The 23,913-nt window shown below is 49.6% G+C and overlaps 1 protein-coding gene across 1 annotated transcript in view; it reads right to left on the bottom strand.

The window, feature by feature from the left end:
* Nucleotides 1-23,913, bottom strand: part of VPS35 (VPS35 retromer complex component) — a 1,351,314-nt gene that overhangs the window by 1,154,734 nt on the left and 172,667 nt on the right. Inside the window, exon 3 of the mRNA XM_069607068.1 lies at nt 541-637. Coding sequence (XP_069463169.1) covers nt 541-637 — 97 coding nt within the window. The remainder of the gene's footprint in view (nt 1-540; nt 638-23,913) is intronic.

Raw genomic sequence — 23,913 nt, 5'->3', positions numbered from 1 at the left:
AAATGTGAACAATCACACCATTGTCAATTTATTTGGCAGTATCTGAAAATGTACCTTACGCCGCCCAAGGGCTCCATGCCCTCTCCTTGTGCATGGAATCAAATTAAATGTTGATGGACTTCAGTGTTTAAATTGTGAGCCCCATGTCCCTGGTTTCATGTTGCCAGAGTCTTTCACTTAATACACATTCCCTTCACCCAAGAAACTAAACAAGTAATGGGCAGCTTCCTTGGTAATAGGACTGCTTGAAGGAATAAAACTAGCATATACCGTCTTTTCACATAATTAGAGAGTACTTGGCACAGCTCCCCCTAAATTCTGCCTTTCTGGTGTGCTTTGCAATCCACCCTCTGCTCAGGCATTAGGTCCTTCTAAGCACAGTGTGAGGGGTGAAATTCAAGACAGCACTTAAAATTAAATACAATGTCTCTGGCACGTGAGGAGCAGGTCACATACTAACAAAAACATAATGGGTTTAGCCAATCAAGAAAAACACATGAAAATCAGTTCATTGTAATATTCATGGTTATGAAAGGATACAAAGTTCATAGTAACTCTTTGGAGACAGCATGGAGGTCCGTAGCTCACCAAGCATGTTGGAGGCATGTTTCAAAGCATCCATTAGCTTAGTTTTGTCCTGTATGTGAGAAATCGAAAGTTTGATTCTTTACATAATTACATACGTTGATCACAAACTATTATAAGTGTTCAAATCCAAAATTACATTATTACGGTCAACTGGAGTCAAACACTGGTTGAGAAGAACAAGTTACTTACCCCTGGTAACGTGTTACTCCCATGTATTCCTCATCTTTGACACTTGTTGTCCAGCTTCAGCTGCTTCGGAAAATATTTTCAGCAGAGGGCGCGGTGTGTCGATGGCGTCGAGTCGATGTCTCTCGAAGGCCTCCGTCGAGGATGATGTAATCGGAGGCATATATAGCACGTGCAGCGCCCGTTGGCCGCAGTTCTGTTTTTCCCCCTTTAACAGCAGAGATACCCGCAAACACGGGAGTGACCGTACTCAGCCTTGATGGAACGAAAGCTGTAATAGCACAGGAAATTCTACTGAGGGGTAGGATGGGAGGGCAATGAAGAATACGAGGGAGGAACATCCAGTCGAAAGAACATTACCAGGGGTAAGTAACATGTTCTTCAAATGCATTGTGTTCTTCCTACGTATTCCTCATCTTTGACAGACTCCCATAGCAGTATTTGTATTGGAGGAGGAAGTAGAATTCGAATTCATTTATTTTCATGGACAGAATGAAGAACTGCCTTGCCAAAAGCACCATCCTGAACCAGGGAAGATTCTAGGCAATAATGCTTAGTGAATGTGTGGATGGAAAACCATGTTGCCGTTTCACGAATGTTTTTAATTGGAACATCCCTTTGCAGGGCTGTAGAGGTAGCCACGCTCCTGGTGGAATGGGCCCTAAAACCTTCAGGAGGGTCTTTTCCTGCCATCCTGTAACATTCTCAGATTGCCAGAATTATTCACCTGGATAAGGTCTGTTTAGTAACAGCCTGACCCATCTTATGTCCTCTATATCCTAGGAAAAGTTGGTCATCAATACGTATCTTTCCTCCTCCCTGCCAGGATGAGGGCAAAAATGGGCAAAAATGAAGGTTTCACCCTTAAAACAACTCTATCCTTGTGGAAGATAGTAAAGGGTGGCTTGAACTAAAGTACTTGCAACTCGCCTACTCTACGGGCTGAAGTTAGAGCTACCAATAGAATGGTTTTAAAGGTTTACAACCTTAAAGGACATGAGTGCAGAGGTTGAAAGGGTGCACACATTAGGACTTTTAGAACCAGATTAAGGTCCCAAACTGGACCCTGGAAAGGAGATTGGGGTCGGGGGGGGGACACATTAGTGAGCCCCTTTAGAAATTGTGTCACCAGTGGAATTCTGAAATAGGAACATTCCTCTGACGAGCGCTTAAAGATGGACAGTGTTGCTAAGTAGCGTTTAATGAAACAAATCTGGAGCCCCAGATTAGCTAAAGATAGAAGAAAGGATAAAACATCTGGTGTTTTACATAGGAAAGGATCCACACTCTTTTCCCTGCACCAGTTGCAGAATTTATTCCAACAGCAATGTTACAGAGACTTTGTTCCTGGCCTTCTGGCCGAAAGCAAAAGCTCCATTACGTCATACTGGAGGTCCCAATCCTTATATCTCAGCCTTTCAGAAACCAAGTGTGAAGGTTGAGTGTCTTGACCTCTGGATGGAGAACCCCACCCTCCTCTCACGAGAGAAGGTCCTCTCTTTGAGGAAGACGCATCGGAAGACAGATGGACATGTCCATAATGCCAGGGTACCACGTCCTCCTGGCCCAATCAGGATCATGTATTTCCCAAACCTTCTCAACCTCCTAATAACATGAGGAATGACGGGGACCGGAGGAAACTCATATAGGAGTGGAAACTCCCAGTCAACTACGAATGTGTCTCCTAGAGCTCCTCTTGGGGGAAATTCCCTGGAGCAATACCGTTCGCACTTCCGGGTTGACCTCGGTTACGGACAGACCTACTTGAGGGTAAACCAAAGGGTGAAGATCTCTTAAAGGACTTCCTGAGCTACTTCTCACTCATGGGAGACTCCTCTGCCTGCTCAGAGCGTCCGCCACCGTGTTCTCTTCTAACTAGGCTAGGTGAACTGCTGATAGAGATTCCTTCATGAATTGCCCAGTACCAGAGGTGCATTGCCTCTCTGTACAGTGGTGACTCTACACGTCCTCTCTTATTGAGGTAGTACATGGCCACTGTGTTGTCTGTCATGATCAGGACATTCTTTCCCCGCACAGAGGGCCGGAACGCCGTCAGCGATAGTCTGATTACCCTGAGCTCCAACAGATTGATATGTAATTTGGACTCCGATGGAGACCAATGACCACTGACGGTCGCCACTGACTGTCAGATCGTTGCCATGGGATCCCCACCCCATGAGTGAGGCAGCCGTCACTACTGTTATCTCCAGCCATGGTTGCCAAGAGGGTTCTCCCTTCAGAATATTGTCCTTGCAGGCCCACCACAGAAGATCCTGTGAGACCCTGGTTGGAATCTGAAGTAGGTCCGACATCTTTCCTGACAACTGGGACCATTGAGTTCCGAGAGCCCATTGAAGGGACCTCATTCTCACGCGGGCCTCTGGCACAAGAAAAATGCAGGATGCCACGAGGCAAAGCAACCTCAAAAAACATTGAAAGCCAGGAGACACTGGGCACTTTGAAGTTTGGTGACCATCTGCAGAATGTCTTGAGCCCTCACCTCGGGTGGCAAGCTCTTTTCCAAGGATGTATCTACTACAGCTCTGATGTACTGGAGCTTTTGACAAGGTGTCATATGGGACTTCTTGTAATTGTTGAAGAAACCCAGTCTGTGAAGAGAGTGGCAAGTGACGTTGAGATGATCCCGGGCTTGTTCGAGAGAATGCGCCCTGATCAGCCAAATGTCCAGGTAATGGTAGACGTGAATCCCTCCTCGCCTGAGACTCGCTGCCACCACCGCCATCAGTTTGGTGAAAACCCTCGGGCGGAGGTCAGCCCGAATGGCAGAACCCGAAATTGATAATGAGAACTGCCAATAACTAACCTTTCTGTGCTTCAGATGGATTGGCACATGATAATAAGCATGTTAATGTTAAAGGATAGTTGTACCGCGCACTATCACCACCGGAATGGTCCCCTGGCGGATCTAAAATAAAAGGGGAGTGGGTTAGCGCGTGTTAGTATGTGGTGTATTTGTTGTTGCGGTGTGGTGAAGTGCGTGCAGGTTGCTGCGGTTTAAGAGGTGTGGTTGTGTTTAGTTAGGGTGTGAAAGGTGTGTGAAGAGGGGTGAGGTTTTTAGACGTTTTTTGTAGGGTTCGTTAGTAGCATTGGTATCCCGAGAAATGCACACTCCTATTGTGGGTCTTTCAGGATTTAGACAAAGTTGTCTCCCTTTCAGTGATCTAGTTTCAGCATAAGGCTGTCTCTCATCTCTCTGTCATTATGGTAAGTTAGTTAGTCTCTGCATTTCTATCTTTTTTTTCCGGCCAGCCCCTACACCCCAGTCTGTGGTTGGTGCAAACTGGTCCTCTCGGATTAATCTACTTACGACCTACGCCCGTACCAAACGCCTTGTCTTAGTGGCTAAGGTTGGTAGTTGTGCCTGTTTGTGTTAGGCTTGTTTGCTATTGTTCTGTCCTGATAGGGTTGATGCTCGTGGTCGGTTCCACCTAGCATTGTCTCTCTTGTTCTTGTGGGAGTTTCGCCTAAGTCGGTTCTAGGTGTTGTCTTTGCCTTCATGGATTCCGTCAGCCTGTTCTTTTGTATTTCCTGTTGGATTTTTTCAGTTGTTTTCGTCTGGTTCCGAGGTGTTGAAGAGACAGGTTTTTTTTAGTAGTTTTCTAAATTTTAGGTGGTCTTTGGTATTTCTTATTCCTTTCGTGAGGCTGTTCCAGGTTTTTGCCGCCAGGTGGGAGAAGGAGGAGCCCCCTAGTTTTTTCCTGGTGTATGGTTTTGGTTCAAGGCGGATTTCATCGCTCGATATGAGGAATCTCGCTGGTTTGTAGATTATTTTCTTTTCTAGGAATTCTGCTCCCTGTTTGTTGATTGCCATGTGTGTTATGCACATTGTTTTGAACGGGATACGTTGTTTGATTGGAATCCAATGTAAAAATGTTAGCGCTGGAGTGATGTGTTCTCTTCTAGATAGTTTGGAGTCGTCTAGCTGCTGCATTTTGGATGTGTTGTAATGTCTTCAGGTGGTGTTCCGGCATCCCGAGGTAGAGGCTATTTAACGTAGTCTATTCCCGACATGATGAGGGCGACGATAGTCAGTGTTTTGTGGGTGAAGGACAGCCAAGGTAGGATTCTTTTTGTTGAGTGAAGGAGGAAGAAGTATTTCTTATTGTCGTGTTTACGTGTGGTTCTACGGTTAGTGTATTGTCCATTAGGACTCTCAGGTTTTGACTACCTTTGACCATGTGGGCGCAGTTCCCAATTCTATCGGCCAGGGTATGTTGGTGATGTTCTCTTTGGATATAATCATGTTTTCGGTCTTCTCCTGGGTTGATTTTTTGGTTGTTGGCCTTCATCCAGTCATCATTTCTTTGAGACATTCTCCTAGAGTTGAGTGGTCTGCTTGTGTATCTTTGATTTTGTAGATCATTTGAGTGTCGTTTGCGTAGTTGTAGCACGTAAGGTTGTATTTTTTGAAAATTTTGATTAGCGTAGTCTGGTAGATGTTGAAGTACAGTAGTGATAGTGAGGATCCTTGTGGTACTCCACAGTCGTTAACTTGTGGAGTAGATTTGAAGGGTTTTATACATACAGTTTGTTCTGTTTGCTAGGAATAATTTAATCCAGAGTCGTGCCATGTCCGTTATACCTATATCTTCTAATCTTTTAATCGGGGTGTCATGGCTTACTGTGTCGAAAGCTGCCGAGAGTCGAGCAGAATCAGGGCAGAAGTTGTGTTGGAGACCACGTTTGTTTTTCGGTCGTCCCGGATGGATAGGAGTGCCGATTCTGTTCCTCTTGCGGGTCTGAAGCCGACTTGTGCTTGGTCTAGCAACTGGTGTTTCTCTACGTGTTCTTGGGTTAGTTTGGATACGTAGGTTTCTAGGAGTTTTGCTGGTGTCTGGGGGGGCAGGGATCCATGTGCGATCCTGCTTTCTTGCTATTTTTTACCAGCTTGATGAATGTCACCACTGATATTTGAGGGAAGTTGTGGAGTCTGAGCTCTGGCTCCTAGTCAGATCCGGTTGGTTGTGTTAGGAATGGTCGGTCTGGTATTTATGTTTTGTTGGATGTCGTTGATTTTGTTTTTGAAATGGTCTGCTAGGTTGTTGCATAGTTTCTGTGAAGGTATTTGAGTGTTGTCGCAAGGGGGTAAACATTTTTTCCGGGGAGATTTTCGATTGTATCAGCAATCCATTTGTGCAGTAGGTCAATTTTCCCATATAGGTCTACCTTCTCCAGTTCTGTCGTGGAAGGTTTGGTCAGCTCCAGTTCCATTAGGTTGCTTACTTTGACAGTTTTCCAGTTTTTTTTGTGGTGGTTGGGAGTTTGAGGGGCTGGTTGGTAACTTTGGACGGTAGCGTGATCACAAAAGGAATGATGAGATGGCTGCCGAGAGTCGAGCAGAATCAGGGCAGAGATGGTCGCTCAAAATTATTTGTATTGGCAATGCAGTGGTGAGAAGGTTTTTCTTGGCGAAGACTGCATCAAGTGTGTGCCCTGCCGAGTGTGTTGCTGCTTTGATCAGCTGTTGTAGTTTCATGGTTGTTAGTTGCCCGATTAGTGATTTGGTGTGTTTTTCTTCAAACCATATGTTGAAGTCCCCCAGGATTATCAGATGCTCATGTTGAATGGCGATATTGGTGATGGCTTCTTTGAAGTGGTCGACGAAGGTTGCATCGTATGTCAGTGGTCTGTAAACCAGTATGAATTTAATGTTAGTTTTTGGATTCGCTCACAGGTATATGACCAGGGATTTGCAGTTCATGATGTTTAGAGGTTTGTCTGTTTTTATTTGCAGGTGTTCTTTGAATGCTATTGCAAGGCGGCCTCCTTTTTTATTTTTCCTATTTAACGGAAGGCGTTTGAAGTTGGTGGGAGGTAGCTTTGGAGGGTTATTTTGTAGTTGTAATCCAGCCATGTTTTTGTGATGAATAGGATGTTGATACTGTTGTCGCAGAGCAGGACGAAGATCTCTGCTGAGTGTTTTGGCACTGATCTTGCCTTGATTAGGTTGCAGTGGATTTTAATGGTATAATTTGGTTTCTGTTTTATTATCGGCATTGGCCCTCATTACGACCCTGGCGGAAAGTGACTGACCGGAGCGCCACAGCGTAAATAGCGTTTCCGCCATTGCACGAAGGAGCAAAGTGCGGCCCATTCCGACCCATCGGGCACGAGCACCACGCCACGGCGGAAGTGCAAAGTCCGCGATGGCGGAAATGACCCAAAAACGGCCCACACCGCCGCCGTACGGCGCCCTAGGTGCTATACCGCCACCCCTCTTAGCGGTCACCGCAGTGTGCGCCTACCGGAAAGTACGGTGACCGGAAATATACGGAAACGGAAGTTAAAACATGGGCCCGGAACGGGAAACATCCCACCGTACACCTATAAAAACACTAAAACCACACAACCACTAAAATCACTACCCTGAAACACACCCCAACCCGTCACCCACCCTAGCGAAACCAAGAAAAATGGGAAAAGTAGCGAAGAAAGCGTGCGACCGCAAGCGGCAGGTCCACTTCTCCCGTGAGGAACTCACCGTGCTAACAGAGACCCTCCAGGAGAATGCTGCCGTCGTCTTCTCCACGCAAATGACCAGAACGGCACTTGCAAACAAGAAGACCATATGGGCTCTGGTGGCACAGCGGGTAAGTGCGGTGGGGACCGCACCCCGCACCCCACAGCAATGCCGCAAGCGATGGGACGACCTGCGGATACGCGTCCGCAGCATACTCTCTGCCAACCGCAACATTGCCACAGCCACCGGGGGAGGTCCTGAATCACCCATCAAGTTGACCCCCTGGGAAGAAATCTGTGCCTCCACCATCGGAATGGAGAGCATAGAGGGAGTCGGAGGGATGGAGAAAGGAGTGCAGACATCCGAAGATTCAGGTAGGTGGGCCAGATAAAACAATGCCAAATCCACACAGTCCATCCATGTGAAGTACCATGCGTCCACATAGTGCAACAGAAACACATGTCCAGGAGAACGTCCACACACATCGGCCTGATAGCGCACGTTAAAACCCACAATAAATACATAAATAATTAAAAACCCCTAATACACGCACTACACGTGCAGCAGGCACACCCTAACTGCAGGCTGCCAAACAACTGCACCCTCACTCCACACACAAATTAAAGCACCTCCAAGGCCCCGACCCAAATCACCCTCAGGTACCACCCCAAAGCATGTGATACAATGCCATTCCAATTCCCACAGACCCATCAATAACCCTCGCCCTCCTTTACTCCACCACAGGGTCCGATCCAAACGACGAGCTACAGGACACCCCTACCAGCACACCTGCAAAGAGGGCCAAGACCAACGGCCAGAGACCCTCCACCTCAGCTGCACGCATCAAGACACGGCAGCAGCACAAATCAGGTGGCAGCACAGAGGAGGGAACATCAACAGGCACCCCAGCAGCCAGCATGCCCACACCACCACCACCACAGGTCCCCCCAATGGATGCCACAGAAGGCACTGCCTCTGGTGGCAGCAGCACCATAGGTGACACCCCATTGATGGCAGCATGCTCGGACACAGAATACGGGCATGCCGAAGTCAGATCCATCCATGACCTGTCCCAATCCCCCTGTCTGTCCCATCCCGTACAACATGAGGATACCACGCAGGGGCACCCACAAGACGACGACTGGCCATCCCCCACAAGCCCTGTGGCAAGGCAACATGAGGACAACAGCCTCTCTGTGACACCCCCGCAAATGGCCATGGCCCAGCAGAGGCAACAGTCCCTCGACCAGTTAATCGAACAACAGCAGCAACTGGCCACACTCCTCAAGGACCATGCCGATGAATGTGGGGGCACTAAGGCAGACATAGAAACATCAACTGAGACACTTAGGGCAGAAATGGAGAGAGGTACAGAGACGCTAAGGGCACAAATGGAGAGTAGCACCGAGAGCCTGAGGGGGGAACTGCATGCGACGTCCAAAGACGTATGTGCCGAACTTGCCGCAGTGCGCCGTGTGCTCACTGAGCTCTCGCAAACCCTTAGGGACATGCATGGACGTGAGCAGGCAGACACATCATCCGTTGCAAGTTCCGTCCAGGGCAGCCCCCAACGTCGATCTGGAAGGAACCTGCGCTCCACAGGCAGGGGTGCCCCTGATACCCGCAGAGGGGGCTTGCAATAGCGACAGCCCACTGACAATGAGCATCTTTGGACACTGGTGTTCGGGGGGGAGGTAGGAGGGTGGAGGGGGTGTGTTGGGCTCACTTGGGTGGCGGGTCGATAGGGTGTTCAACATGACATCACATATGCCATAAAAAGTGCACGATCAACCAATGAGATGTGTGGACATTGATCTTTGTGTACTAGGCCATCATAGGCGTACAGTCCATATTGTGCATGTCCCAGACACACGCAGTGCCACGAGTCCCGTGTCCATGTATCAGCCACCAGGCGTGAGTGCTAGAAGCATACATCAATGAGATGCTGACGAATGTCACGGGCCTCCGGTGCCTCGCAGACTCCATGAGGTGCTGCCACATCCCCACCCTCATCATGACCATCATCAGGTGCTTGCAGTTCTGCGTCAGGGGGCATGGGCACATTTCTACGTACGCACATGTTGTGGAGCATGACACATGCCATCACCATCTTTGCAACCTTCTCATGGCGGTACAGGAGTGCCCCGCCAGACCTGCTGAGGCAGCGGAAACGACCCTTCAGTAGGCCGAATGCCTGTTCTATGACTGCACGGGTACGTGAGTGGGCATGGTTGTAGTCCTCCTCATGCTGGTCCCGTGGGTTCCGGACTGGTGTGAGGAGCCATCTCTTCAGTGGATATCCAGCATCACCTGTATGTGGACGAGAAACGTATGATGTGGAATGCCATTGATACGTACGCACACCCCCCCCCCTTCCTGCCAGGTCATTGCCAATTCACATACCCCACATCATCATGCATGTAATGAGACTCACCGAGTAGCCAGGATCTGTTCCCTGCGTGTCGCTCCATGTAGCGTGGTATTGTAGAGTTCCTCAAGACCATAGAATCATGGGTTGATCCAGGGAATCGGGCACAACAATGTGTAATGATCCTGTTGGAGTCACACACCATTTGTACATTCAGGGAATGAAATTGTTTTCGGTTGCGGTACTGGGCCTCCATGGCATGTGGGACGACCAATTCAACATGGGTGCAGTCGATGGCACCAATGCAACCCGGTATGCCGGCAAGTGCATGGAATCCCACTTTTGTGTTGGTAATTTCCTGCTCCGAGCGTGGTAGAGAGATGTAGTCGTCTGCGTGCTGCAGGAGGGCATCGAGCACTTGCAATAGTGTCCGTGAGAACAGTGGCTGAGAAATGCCATGCAACTGTCCGACTGTGTGCTGGTAGGTGCCTGTGGCCAGGAAGTGTAGTACAGACACCACCTTCAGTAGGGGTGGGATGGCGGTTGGGCTATCTATCATGCTGACAAGGTCAGCCTGTGTCATGTCCACAATGGCGGCTATGGTGTCCCGGTCCAGACGGTAGAGGGTGTGGATCTGCTCATCAGTGAGGTTGAACGGATGTGCTCGGAGGCGTGGGATTGCGGGCTGCCTGCGTGGTGGTAGTGGCTGTGCTGGTGGGCCTTGCTGGCCCTGCCTTGGCCTCCTCCTCCTCCTGCGTCTCCTCCGTGCGGCTGGTTGTAGTTGGTGTTCGTCTTCTTCTTGGAGTTGGAGCACTTGCAGTGCTATCAGGTCCCCCAGGGCCAACATCGCGAGTCCTGCCGGTAGCATTTCGGTGTGGTTGTGGGAGGAGACTGGCTGTGCAATTTATGTGTTTTCAGGCTGTATGGCCTCCACCTGTGGTGATTAATTCCACCTGTGCAAACTGCTCTCCCCTTTGGCCGAGCACGTCCCGCGCACAACGCTGCAATTCGGGGAATGGTATCTTGCTATTGCAATCATGTATTTGTACCCGATGGCCGTGTAAGATTGGTTGATATGTTCATTCTGCTGTGGTCCCATTGTTTCACATACTATCTGTGCAGTCGCGAACAGACTTGTGAAGGGTCAGTGGAACGTAGTACTCGAGTAACGGTGGGCCCTCATGCATCACTGTACCGAGTTGAAACGACGGGCGGGGCGTCCCATTTGTGGGTGAAGGCAGTTGCCATTTTCACACACAGCCGCACTCGATGGAATAATTAGTGATTTCAAACGGCCACAGATGCCTTTTCGACGTGATGTTGCAAATGAGGAATTCGAAGGGCGGCGCTTTCGGTTTCCAGCTAGCGGCGAGGAGATGCCCACAGGTCTGACTGCAAATATAACGTTCTATTGTTCAATGTCCTTGAGACAGGGCCCATGGCGAGGAAGCAATGATTGATATGAATAGTTTGGGATGCGCAATAGCTACGTGGGCGATGAGGCCGGCCGTTCCCAAATACATGTTACTTCACAACACTGGAATTACGGGCTGGGGCACTGTGGATTTTGCAGGCTGCATAACGCACAGACTCAATGGATGTTTCTAATGTTATGTGAGTAATTATTCAGGCGTTTTGATCCCGGGATGAGGGAATGATGAATGGATGCATGGGCAGGTGATTTGATACAGAGTTTGCCATGTACAGGGCTTCTTGGGATCTATCCGCCTCCCCTACGCTATGTGATGCAGGGCTGCCATAGTGGGACCATCGTCTATCTGGCCTTGTTGAGCCCTCCCTGTCTCGACGCGCCCTCAGACACTTGTGTCCATGCACGTTAACATTCCCATCTGATGGATTCTGTTTTGACAGACGCATGCACAGGTACACTCGTTTGTGATGGTGTTTGCACCTCGATATAGATGGTTATGAGTCGCAAGTGGTTTTGGGGTGGTGATGATCCTTTTGAGTGGGCTAGCATGCATATGGCTGTGGATTTCGTGTGATCATTGAAGTGAGTTGTTCGAATGTAGTTCTGATGGCCATTCTGTTCTTTTTCTTTTCTTTTGGTTGACAGGTATCTCCTCCCCTTTTGCCACTGCCATCTGTATGCCACTCCTGCAGATGGATTTTACTCCCGACACCTGCTGCTTCGTGTTAATCAGTGGAGCAGCATTACGATCTTATGGGACGATCGCCAATGGCCCACATGCCCTTACGCAGTACTGGTGGCTCGGAGCAACATTTCGGCCTTTCAGCTGGACTAGTGCCTCCCCATTGGGACGGCCCTGCGGTTCTGTGCGCTTCCATGTTGCCTTTTCGTACGTGAATGTGGCTCTGTGTACCATGGGGGAACAGGGCGACACACAAGTAGTGGCTGGTCATTTCTTGCGGATGCAGCCCACAATGGTGATTAGTGTTTTGGAGTTCATGGCCTGATGGCTGTATGGGCTTGGTGACTTTGATGTGCATAAAATTTCTATTCTGATTTGGCCCGTGTAGCGTTTTTCTTTGCAAGTGATGTGGCATATGCCTATTTGGGGGGCGATGTATTGTGAGGAGATCTGCATTGGGTTCCAGCTTCGGGGTTTAGTTGCGTGGTACTGTACTGGGCGCGTTTGCCTACTAAGCCCGTGAGGTCAGGGATGGGGGCTGCCTATATGACAGTTTGAATGTTGTCATGCTCAGGGGCGGGGGATTGGGTTTTGTGTAACAGATGCCGGTCAGCCAGGTGGACTGGTGGAATGATGTGATTCTCGGAATATTGCTGGTCACAGGTGCCTGTGTTTGCGTGCATTTCTTGGTGGGGGACTGTGGTCATGTCCATTGGGATGGCTTCTGTATTCGTGCCATCTGTGCCCTGCAGCTCCCATTGGCCCCTCTTGTGTTTCTTTTGTTCGTTGCCATGCATGGGTGACTTGTACATTTCAATGGTTGCATTGTGACTTCATTGCACCTACGGGGAGTTGTACTTTGTGGGCAGGGAGCGGTGTACAGGCACTCAGTGGGGCAGTTTACGGTTGATTCGCGATGCCGTACTTCTCACCATGGCGGAATGGTACATTACGCCATGCCTGATGGCGTTAGGTACATGTCCGCTAGGGTCGGAATTGGCGTACCCTTGCGCCATGGTGGTGTTTGCGGTTTGGCATGGCGCGCGCGCGCGTGCTTGGTGCAGTTAGCGTTGGCGTTCACTACGGTGTCGCTAATGGCTTCGTACTTTGCGGTGACGGGTCATAGTCGCACCGAGCGCTATTCGATGGCGGTATTGCATTTCCGCCATCGTTTTCCGATTTCCGCAAGGGTCGTAATGAGGGCCATTGTCTTCTGACTGTTGTTTTGGTTTCCTTCCAAGTCTTTCTCTGGTTGTATTAGGAAACAATTTACTGCTATTTATCAACCTCTGAAGAACCAAGGGCTATGTCGCCTCTGCTGGGAGTCAAACATGGGCCAGGCAGGCTGAACACAGATGTCTGAAGTAAGCCCTTAACGCAGTGTGGCATAAAGCTATGTTTATTGCTTAAGGTGCCGATGACAATATTAAAGCCATGAAATCTGTTCGAGCTCAGAGCTCCACACCATGTGAAAGAGGAGAACAGATGAGAATGATTTGAGGAGAACCAGAAAGTGTGGAGTGCTTTATTAACTAACTCTTCAAAACAAGCGTTTTAGATTCCATCAACTATTTTATCAGACTGTATCCTGTCATCTGGTGTTATGCCGTTTACATATTTTAATGCGGATCTACAGGTTCTCTATTAAGATTAGTACAATATCAATTTGATTATAGTATTGTGGTTAAGATATAACCAAAACAAAAGAGGTGGTAGCTGAAAGGTTTAGAAGTAATCATAACCTCTGGTGTAGCTCTGGGCAACCCTCCAGACCATCCCACCGTTCTTAAGTCTATCAAGCCATTACAGAAAAGGGAAAGCCTTTATGCAAATCAGGCTTGGTCGCACCCCAAAAGGGGCAGTGAAGCATGAACTGCTAGGTCACATTCCTTCAACATGAGACCACAATAATCCCCAAACATGATTTTCCCTCATGGTGCATAGTTTGGGTCTCTAGGACCACCAGGCTCTGGTCCCAGGCCTGTGCATGCCCATCCCACTAGGGGTGGCTAAAGCAAAACAAAAGATGTGATGGCTGGAAGGGTAAGAATTATTCTTAACCTCTGACATATCAAACTCCAGACCATCACTCTTCAGCCTGGCAAGCCATTACAGAAAGGCGAAAGGCCATTTGGTACATGCTTGGTCCCACTGTCGCTGCTGTGGTTTAGATTTATGTTATTTATTTATTTCATTTGGATAGTGCAGCACAAGGCGTCAGGGCACTGGAGAGAACGAGTTATTTGTGGCCCAGGGGTACAGATATAAATATTCACATGGTTAGAAACAGTCAGTAAAATAGATCCGGCCGTTAGGTAGTTTATCAGGATAAGAAGTTGAACAGCCAAGGTTTGAGGGCTTTAAGAAAAACCCAGTATGAATCTTCCGCTCTTAGTCCAGGAGGGCAGGAATTCCATTGCTTAGCAGCAATGACGGGAACATATGACCCCCCCCCCCTCAAGTTTTAAACATTTGAATTTAGGATGAACCAGTCTGTGTGTGTACAGGGTTCTGTTGGGCCTGGCCGAGTGAGTCTTGGTGAATCTATGGGACAAATAAGATGGTGCATATTTGGATATGTATCTATGGGCGATGGTAAGCGTCTTGAAAGCAATTCTTTCCCGGATAGAGAGCCAATGTGCAGCTCTATGTGCAGCAGATGTGTTCAGACTTAGCAATGTTCAGAGCGGCTCGTAGGGCAATGTTTCGGATAGTCTGAAGTTTTTTCATGTTTTGGGCTGAAGTTCCGGCAAATAGTGTCTTACAGTAGCCCATCCTTGCACCCATCACAGCACAGGCGAACGTAAGGCAGCTGTCTGTTGTGAGGAAGGGTCTGGCGGCATTTAAGAGTTTAGTTGAGTAGGCTGCTGAAAAGGAAATAGCATTCACTTGATGAATAAGGAATAGGGTGGTGTCAAGGTTGACTCCAAGAGTTTTAACAGCTGGCGAGACTGGAATCAGAGTGCCATCAATGTCGAAGGCCGAGTACTTGGTGTTCAGTTTTTTTTAACACGGCTGAGTGGCCAATGAGTAGTTCTGTTTTCTCATCATTGAGACAGAGGCCATGGGCAGCCATCCAGGCTTTGCTTGTGGCATGGGTAGAGCTGAAAGTGACTGCTGTATCTGTGTACAAGCCAGTGAAGGGGAGGAGAATTTGCGTGTCGTCTGCATAGTTCATGTAGGTTATTCTGAGGGAGTCAAGGAGGTCGAAAAAGGGCTTGGTAAATATATTGTAGAGAGTTGACAAGATGCACGACCCTTGGGGTACTCCATAGGCAATGAGTGCTGCATGAAACAGACATACGTTGAATGTATTTGCACTTTGTTTTTGTGAAGTCTTCATACTAGTTTCATAAACACTGGAAAAAAACAACAACAAAAAAAAAAAAAAAATCGCCAAAGAATATTCATTTCCTAAACAGAATAGATTTACAGTCCTTGTGTCAACAGAGGAAAATCAAAAGCATATGCCTGGCATGGATTCACATGCTCATGAATATTCCCCGTCATCAGGCTGGGAATCCTCTGTAAAAAGAAAAACAGTTTCACTTACAAACTGTATTTCTCCTCTAAACCAATCACTGTCCTCTGGGTCATATTGCCCCTATCCATTGACAGTCCTCTCCCCAGGCCCCTCGTCTGGCAGCCATCTTCAGATTTGATAGGCATCTAAAGTGGCAGTATGACCAAGAAGAGCCGTAGAGTGGACGGGGAAGGGCGTGCATGAGAATCCATGCCAGACCCATGCTGCAGAACAACAGTTAACTTGTTCCTTCTCCAGCATGGGGCCTGGCATGGATTCACATGCTCATGAATAAAGAATACATAGCAGTGTACACATGCACAACCACAAGAGGTGGCAAGGCTCAACAGAAGCAATCTCTTACCTCCTCACCAGGCTCACCTTCAAGGGAACAGGTTGCGCAGCACTGCTTGGCCAACTCTGGACTCCTCCTTGGAATCCCTGTCGACGCAGTAGATTTTCGTGAAGGTGTGCATCGACCTCCAAGTAGCAGCCCAGGAGATGTCCAGCAGAGGCACACCAGACAGGAACGCCGTTGTAGCAGCCATCGCTCTTGTAGAACGGGCTCTCGGACAGCCAGGCAGCGGTCGGTTTGCCAACCGGTGAAATTGAGTGACACAGCCGGAGAGCCACCTGGAAATGGAAGCCCAGGGATTTCCCATGCATAACAGGACCAAAGTTCACAAAAAGCAGAGAAGTTCTCCGCAAACTCTTTGTGCAGGCCACATAAAACATCAGCGCTCTAGCCACATCCAGCGAGAGCAAAGTCCTTTCAGCCGGCGATGAAGGAGTCGGAAAAAACACAGGTAACACCAATGGCTCCTTGAGGTGAAATTCAGACAGCACCTTGGGCATGAAGGAGGGGTGCGTCCGCAGTACCACCCTCATCTAGTGAAAAGTCAAGTAAGGCTGCTTGCATGACAAGGCCTGGATCTCATCTACTCGTCTTGCAGAGGGGATGACCAGAGGAAAGCAGACTTCCACGACAGAAACTTGAGTTTAGCTGAATGCATAGGTTCGAATGGGGCCCCCCCATGAGCCTAGTCAGCACCACATTGAATTCCGACGGCGGGGTCGGAGCCTTCACTGGTGGAAACGAGTGGAACAGTCCCTTGATGAACTCCTTGACCAGAGAGAAGACCGTCCCAGAGATCTGCTGTAGCAGGAGATATCCGCCAGATCTATCTTGATGGAGGTGTGAGCCAGCCCTGATTTAGCCAATGACAGTAGATTTGGCAATACCTGAGGAGACGTGATTCTCAGAGGGTTAATATTCGGCGCCCGGCACCAAATAGTAAAGCGCTTTCATTTGTGTCCGTAGCATTTTAAGGTAGATGACGCCCTGGCCTTGGTTAGGATCTCTTTGCAGTCTGCTGGAAGATCATAGCCACCGAATTCTAACACTGCAGAATTGCGCCTCCTTCCCTGGCAAGAAGATCCACAACCACTGGCAGCTTGACTGCAGGGGACACGCCGACATGCTGAGAAGGTCTGAGTACCAGATCTGCCTCGGCCACGCTGATGCGACGAGGATCATCCTGCACCAGTACTGTCTGAGTTGATTGATGACTCGAAGAATAACGGCAACGGAGGGAAAGCATACAGAAATGGGACTTCCCAAGGGAATGAGAATGTGTCCCCCATGTTCCCCGGCTGGAGGAATCTGCTGGCGAACCTCCGGTACTTGGTGTTCACGCCGTCGCAAACAGATCGATCTGGGGACTGCCCCATTTCAGGAAAAGGTTGTCCACTTGGTCCTGCCGAAGCTCCCACTCGGGCAAGAGTGCGCTCCCTACTGAGAGAGTCAGCAACAGTGTTCTTAACTCCTGCCAGGTGAAACGGAATGAGGAACATCCCCTGAGCGACAGCCCAGTGCCATAGGTCCTGCGCCTCTTTGGAGAGTGCTGGGGTTCTGGTGCCCCCCTGTTCCCGGATATAAAACATTGTGGTGGTATTGTCCGTGAAGACCCTCACCAACTTGCCCTTGAGGGACGGCAGTAACGACTTGAGGGCCTAAAACACTGCCCGTAGTTCCAGGACGTTGATGTGCAACGTCTTCTCCTCCGGCAGCCACAGGCCTCTGGTGTGAAGACATCCGGTGTGGGCTCTCCCACTCTACCAGGGAAGCATCTGTCGTGACCGTCTCCTGGTAAGGGGGACTCTAGAAATCTGTGGCCCTGGCGATATTGGAATGCACGACCCACCACCTTTATCGCCCGATGGAACGCTTTGTTGAGCACAATCCTGTCCTGGAAGCCTCCGGACACCTGGACCTAACAGGCATCGCAGAACTCCTGTAAAGGGCGCCTCCGCAACCTGCAGAGCCAGATCAGGTATATGCATGACGACATCATGCCGAGTAGAGACTTGATCGTCCCCATCCTGGCGACTGACTGACAACAGCTGTTAACTTTGCCTAGGATGGCGGTGTTTGGCAGGATTGTATGCAGTACCCTTTGGGTGCACTGCAATAACCCTTACCTCCTGGCAAAAGGAACCCAACCTTTGGTATAAGCTAGTACTACACCTGTTGCTAGCATGTTGAGCAGCCAGGCTTATCTCAAGAGGGGTCAATGTGAGCTGTAGGGGAGTTACACAGAGATTCACAGTGACAAGTATTCAAATAAACACTTGCACACAAGGTTTCCTGAATAAAAAATTATTAATGTAATTATCAGTCAGTTAGATTAAGCCTTCTTCAGAAGGGAGCAATATAATAATAACACTCAAATACACTTCAAAAATACACACTCTTAATATTTCTAAACCGGTAAGTACCCTTTTGGGATGGCCCACAGACACGACCTACACCCTCAGGTGATTTCAATAGTTAGGGTGCTGGGGACATTAATATATCACTGTTGCATTTAGAATCAGATTGAAGAGTTTGTCAAACAGAAAGGTTATTATGACACAAGAGATCTCACAAATATTTCTAAAAGCAGGTAAGTACTTTTGTAAACCCACCCAATGCAAACCCTTTCCTGGAAGGAAGACCAAACACATTCACAGAGGCGAGAAGGGTCATTCAGGGAGCCAGGCTAAACCAAAATCAAATGAGCAAAACTCAAGGTGTAACTGAAGCACTTCCCAGAGGTAGGTAAAAAGTCTTGCACAATGTAAAAGTCTTTGTAGATAGAAGAATTCAAAGTAGGGCCACAAACTGTTTAGGCTTGTGAGGTTAAGAGGCTACAAGCAACTCAACACATGCAACCAAGCAAGTCTCCAACGAGGACAAGTGGCTACACAATAAGATGCAAGTTCTTAGACTTTACAGTACCTTTAGGCTGAAGAAAAAGTGCAGTAGATGACTTCTGTTCCTGTGCAGCTCTGCAGATCTCACTGTTCCTGGGCCTCTGTCGTGGGGACAAGAGGGAGGACTTCTGGGGACTCCTGCACTGCAATGGGACGGCCACCACACGCAACCGGAAAACTTCAAATGAGTTGCACTTCAGCGTTTCAGCTCCTCGCCTCTACCGCAAATCGCAACACAGCGGTTTCTGGCTGTCGAGATGGGCTTTCCTTGCATCTGGGCTCCCGTACTCTGTTGAGGGGGCTCAGGCTCAGTCAGTCCTGCTTCCTGGGAGTCGGAGGATCATCCTGGAGCTCTTGGCCAACTTAAAAGCAACACACACAATCTGGTGTTCCTCTCCCTGGCATTTCGGTTTCTAGCAGCAACTCTTTGGAAATGCAACCAGCTCCGAGAGAAAGCACAGGTGCCTTACTTTGGAGTTGATTGGTCCCACTAACTCAAAGGGAGAAGTCGTCCTTTCAGGGGCTTCTCCGTCGATACGAATTTGGGGTTTCAGCACAGCAGCAGGGCTTCACTGGGCAAACCAACGGTCCAGAAGTTGCAGCAGGCATCCTCTTAAAGTTCTTCTTCGGTTCCTTCGTCCAGTGATCGACTCTGCCTTCCAAGCCAAAAGCCTCGCCTTTTATTCAGGGTTCTCCCATTCATTGCAGCCTATCTCTCAGTCACCCAGCAGTGAGTGTGGCTGTCCTTGCTGGACAGTCAGCCGGCCAATCACCACAGAGTGCATTTGGGTCTCCTAGGAGACTAAGCACAGGGAGTTTTGGGCACCTCCCTCACTTCCTGCCCCCACCAGACACCCTCGAGCCATAGGCGGCTTCAATCGTGAATCCCGGCAAAAGCAAAGCAAACAAAGGGACCAAACCATCTCAAGAAGGACCTTTCCACAAAGAAATGGCGAAAAAAGAAGCCCGGGCCATTTTGACAACAATGGCACCCTTGGGTGCTTTACTGCAGCTGCAAACGCAGCCCGCGGTAAATGCATACCACAGTTATAAAAAGTAAACCACTGCCACCAGCCATTCAGTGAGGAAAGGAACATAAAAATGTTACATGAGAAACTAGAGAAAGGGGATACTAAGTAACCCCTCCAGCACCCTATTGTAAGATAGTGTGTGCTGGATCTAGAAAGTTACAAATGTAAGTAAAGTCGATTTCACTTTACTGCTCTTGGAAACAGTGGTTTATCCAAGAGAAGGTATTTAAACCTTTGGGAAATCTGGAAGACTTCCCTGCCTGTGTCACTGCACTGAAGGTGCTGTGACACACAATGTAAAAGATGATGCCTATGGAGTTTGGAAGACTCCAAAACCAAAAGAAACAGTGTTCAAAAATGACATTAAAATACATGAGATAGTGGGAAAAAAGGGTCTCATTCTCTCCAGGTAAAAAAAAATCAAGTCCTCAAAATCCAGCAAAGTTGCTGGGGGTCTCCAAGTTGGAGGGAATTAGCACATTTATCTTTCTAAGAGGCCGATATCCTCTCCTCCGACGGTGACGGCAGGCAAGCCACCGTGCCGAGTCTGGAACCCAGGAACAGTGCGTCCTGCGATGGAGTCAAGCAGGACTTTCCATAATTCAGAGAGAACCCCAGATCCGACAGCAGTCGGACGGTCCTCGACATGTGGTCGACGGCGATGTGCTTTGACATGTCCTGGAGGAGCCAGTCGTTGAGGTATGGGTAAACGTGGATCCCTTGCAGTGGTAGATAGGCTTCCACCAGTGCCAAGCACTTGGTGAAGACTCTGGGAGCCGACTTCAGTCCGAAGGGGAGAGCCTTGAACTGGTATTGCTTCCCTTGGATGACGAAGTGCAGGAACTTGCGGTGTCCTTTGTGGATTGGGACATGGAAGTAAGCGTCCTCTAGGTCCAACAACGACAAAGTCTCCCTCCTCCAGCTGGATGAGCACGTGTTGAAGCGTGACCATTCTGAACATTTCGCAGCCGCTTTGGAACTAGCTCCATCGCCCCTTTCTTTAACATGGCCCGGACCTCCAGCAGCAGCTGAGGGATGTGGTTTTTCTGCCGGGCTCGGTGGTATTTGGGGATACTTTCGTTGGAACTCTAGAGTGTGTGTCCATGGGTGAGAGCGTCCAGCACCCAACGGTCGGCAGAGATGGTCTTTCACACGCCGACTAATTTCACCAGCCAGCCTTCGTCTGGGGTGCACGGATGGGGGCCCGACGTAGTGGGCGTTCAATCTTGCTTGGAGGTCGACGGCCACCTTGCGGTCCCTGACAACAGCGATGTCCGCCCCTGAATGCCTTTGAGCGGCACCTGTTGGCTTCATGGGTCGAGGAGCGTGAGGGCAGTAAGAGGAGGAGCCCCTGCCGAAACCCCTCAAAGACTGGCTAGACTTCCCTCCTGAGGAACTAAAGGACGGCCGTTGTTGTAGCGTGCCTAGAGCACGTGCCGTCTCCGTGTCTGTCTTGATGGCCAGGAGGGATTCATCCACCCCTTCCCGAAAAGTTTGTCCCAGTCAAAGGGCATGTCCAAAACTCTTGTCTGGACCTCCTGCCTAGAGTTGGTGGCCTTGAGCCAGCCACGACAGCGAAGCCAGACGCCTTTCCCATCTGGCAGATGCTTTTCCCATATGGCGGAACCCCCGGTCCGCAATGTCCATGGCCACTGTGATGGCGTGATCAGATGCCACCTCGCCTTCTTGAAGGATCTCCCTCTACACGCTTGCCGCCGGGGAGGAAATCCAGGAGCGGAGCCAGTTTAAAGCACAGCTCCCGGTCGTATCTGGCCATGATAGCGAGGGCGTTGGCAGCCTTGAACATCATCGCAGCTGAGTGAATAACCCTTCTACCCATCAAATCCAATTTCTTCCCCTCATTGTCCGGAGAGGTAGACGCTGAAGATGACAAACTCGACCGGTGCCGGTTGATACCGCAAGCACTTGGGTGCAGAGTCCGGCACCCTGTACTTCTTTTCCAGCCGGTCTCTCTGCGCAGGGGCTGTAGAGGGGTTCTTCATCAGAGCCAGCCCTTGATCCCAAACATTCTCTCCTCCAATCATTATTACTGTTTTGGGAGTCTGTCATAGATGAGGAATACGTTGGAGGACACAATCCATTCGAAGAACAAGTTACTTACCAAACTGGTAACGTTCAGTCGATTAGGGGGGAGGGGGAAGATGGGTGGTAGACAGGGAGGCGATGGGTGGTATGGAGGCATCAGGTGCCTCCTTCTTGGCTGGCGGTTCCCCCAGGTGTCAAGGGGGCGACCAGCACTGGCATCAAGGGAGGAGCTGGTGGCAGGGTCGACGGCATCCTCTGCTGTATCTCGGACACCAGCGTGTGAAGGGTCGAGAGGATGTCCAGTGAAAGGTCTCTAGGCGGTATCTGGGGCATAGGGGTAGGGTCTAGGCCTTGGGGCCCCTCGTGCCTTCATCGACATAGCCCAGTTGTTGCCATTGTCGTCTCCCCCGTCGTGGGGCGAGTCCCCAGCATCTCCTTCATCGTCATCGCCCTCATGAACGGTATCGATGGAAATAATCTTATCAGTGGAAGAAATATCTGTTCCCTCAAGGCCTTCAAAGCCCACCTCCCCCTTCTTCGGGTATAGAGGGGTCAGTCTCGGGCTGAGGTCCGGCATTCTCTTCTCTGGGGTCTTCTAAACTGGCCCAGGAAGGGACACCCTTGCCATCGCCGGGGCACCCTGCAGGTCCACCCCTAGGGCCTTTGAAAAGCAACACCATCATCTAGAGGGAGGGCGACGATTCGCCTGGTGCACCTGGGCATGCACAGAAAAGCCGGACCACTTGTCTTGCTTGGCCTTCCCCCTCACGGCCGTGACGGAAGTCTTGTCCTGTTTGGCCTTCTCTATTGGCGCCGTATCGGACCCTTGTCTCCTTTAGCCTTCTCCGTCGCAGGTAGGCCGGACACCATACCCTGCTTGGCCTTCTCTTGGGCTTATCTGGGTTCTCCCTCAACTTACCAAGTTTATCTGACTTCCTCTTGGATGAAGAACCAGAGCGTTGACTGGAGATCGATGCAGATGGGGTTAACGATCGCGCAGCAGTGGCGAGCCCGACAGAAGCAGACACGCTGTGCTTGACCTTGTGTTGGGCCCACACTGGTGGGGCGCCCTCAAAGGACTTGGACGCCTGCTCAGGTTTCCCGTATCCAGGAGAGGCATGCCCCATGGGTAGCACCCGGTGCAGGGGCCTTGGCTTGCACCGACCATTCCAACCGTTCGTGCCGTGAAGCCACGGCAAATCACACAATCTTCCACCTTACTTGTCGGGTGCAGGCAATACAGACAGTGGGAATGCTTGTCGTCCCTGCATACATTCCGTAAACTGCAGTCGGAACAATGCTTGAAGAGGGAAGCGCCGTCCTTCTCGTCCAACATGAGGCCTGAAGAATCTTCGGGAAGCCTCCAAGAAGAACACTTGACGAAAACAGCCCTTGAGGAGTGCTGAAAAATCCGAAAAACTGGTCCCCGTTAGTTGGAAGGAGCCCACAGGCACGATTAACCGAAAAGAACAAGTTACTTACCAAACTGGTAACTTTCTTTTGACTGGATGTGCCTCCAACGTATTCCTCATCTATGACATGTAATGTCCACAGCTGTGCTGCTTCAGAGGTTTTTTCGGCAGAGGTCGCCCTAGCGTCGATGGCGTCAGGTCGATGTCCCTCGCAGGCCTCCATCGAGGGTGATGTCATTGAATGTTATAAGTAGCACGCACAGCGCCCGTAGCCTCAGTTCATTTTTGTTTCCCCTCACAACATGTGGCACACATGCCCAGAATACAGCATCGACTGCACTTAGACGTAAGCTGTAAAGGCATGGGAAATTCTTTAGAGGGGTAGGCTGGGAGGACGATGAGGAATATGTTGGAGGAACATCCAGTCGAAAGAACGTTACCAGTTTATTAAGTAACTTGTTCTTCGAATGGATTGTGTCCTCTAACGTATTCCTCATCTATGACAGACTCCCAAAACCGTAATGATTGGATGAGAGAAAAGAATTTAGACATACCCAATTAAATCGCAGAGTAAAGCACTGCCTTACCAAAGGCAACATCCCGAGCATGGGAAGTATCCAAGGAGTAATGCTTAACAAACGGGTGTATAAAAGACCACGTTGTAGCGTCACAGATATATTTTGCTGGCACACCCCTCTGGAGGGCTGTTGAAGTAGCAATGCCCCTGGTGGAATGAGCCCGCAAACCCTTAGGAGGGTTCTTACAAGCCAACCGGTAGCATTCTGAAATAGTGAGGATAATCCACCTAGACAAGGTGTGCTGAGAAACAGCCTGTCCTAAATGGTGTCTTGTATACCACACAAAGAGCTGGTTGTCCAGTTTGGCCATTCTGGAGAGATAAAAGCTCTT

Source organism: Ambystoma mexicanum, chromosome 1p (genome assembly GCF_040938575.1).
Source record: "Ambystoma mexicanum isolate Mex_15411 chromosome 1p, UKY_AmexF1_1, whole genome shotgun sequence".
NCBI lineage: Eukaryota > Metazoa > Chordata > Amphibia > Caudata > Ambystomatidae > Ambystoma > Ambystoma mexicanum.
Note: the sequence above shows the minus strand (reverse complement) of the source record. Positions and strands in the feature narration are given on the sequence as shown.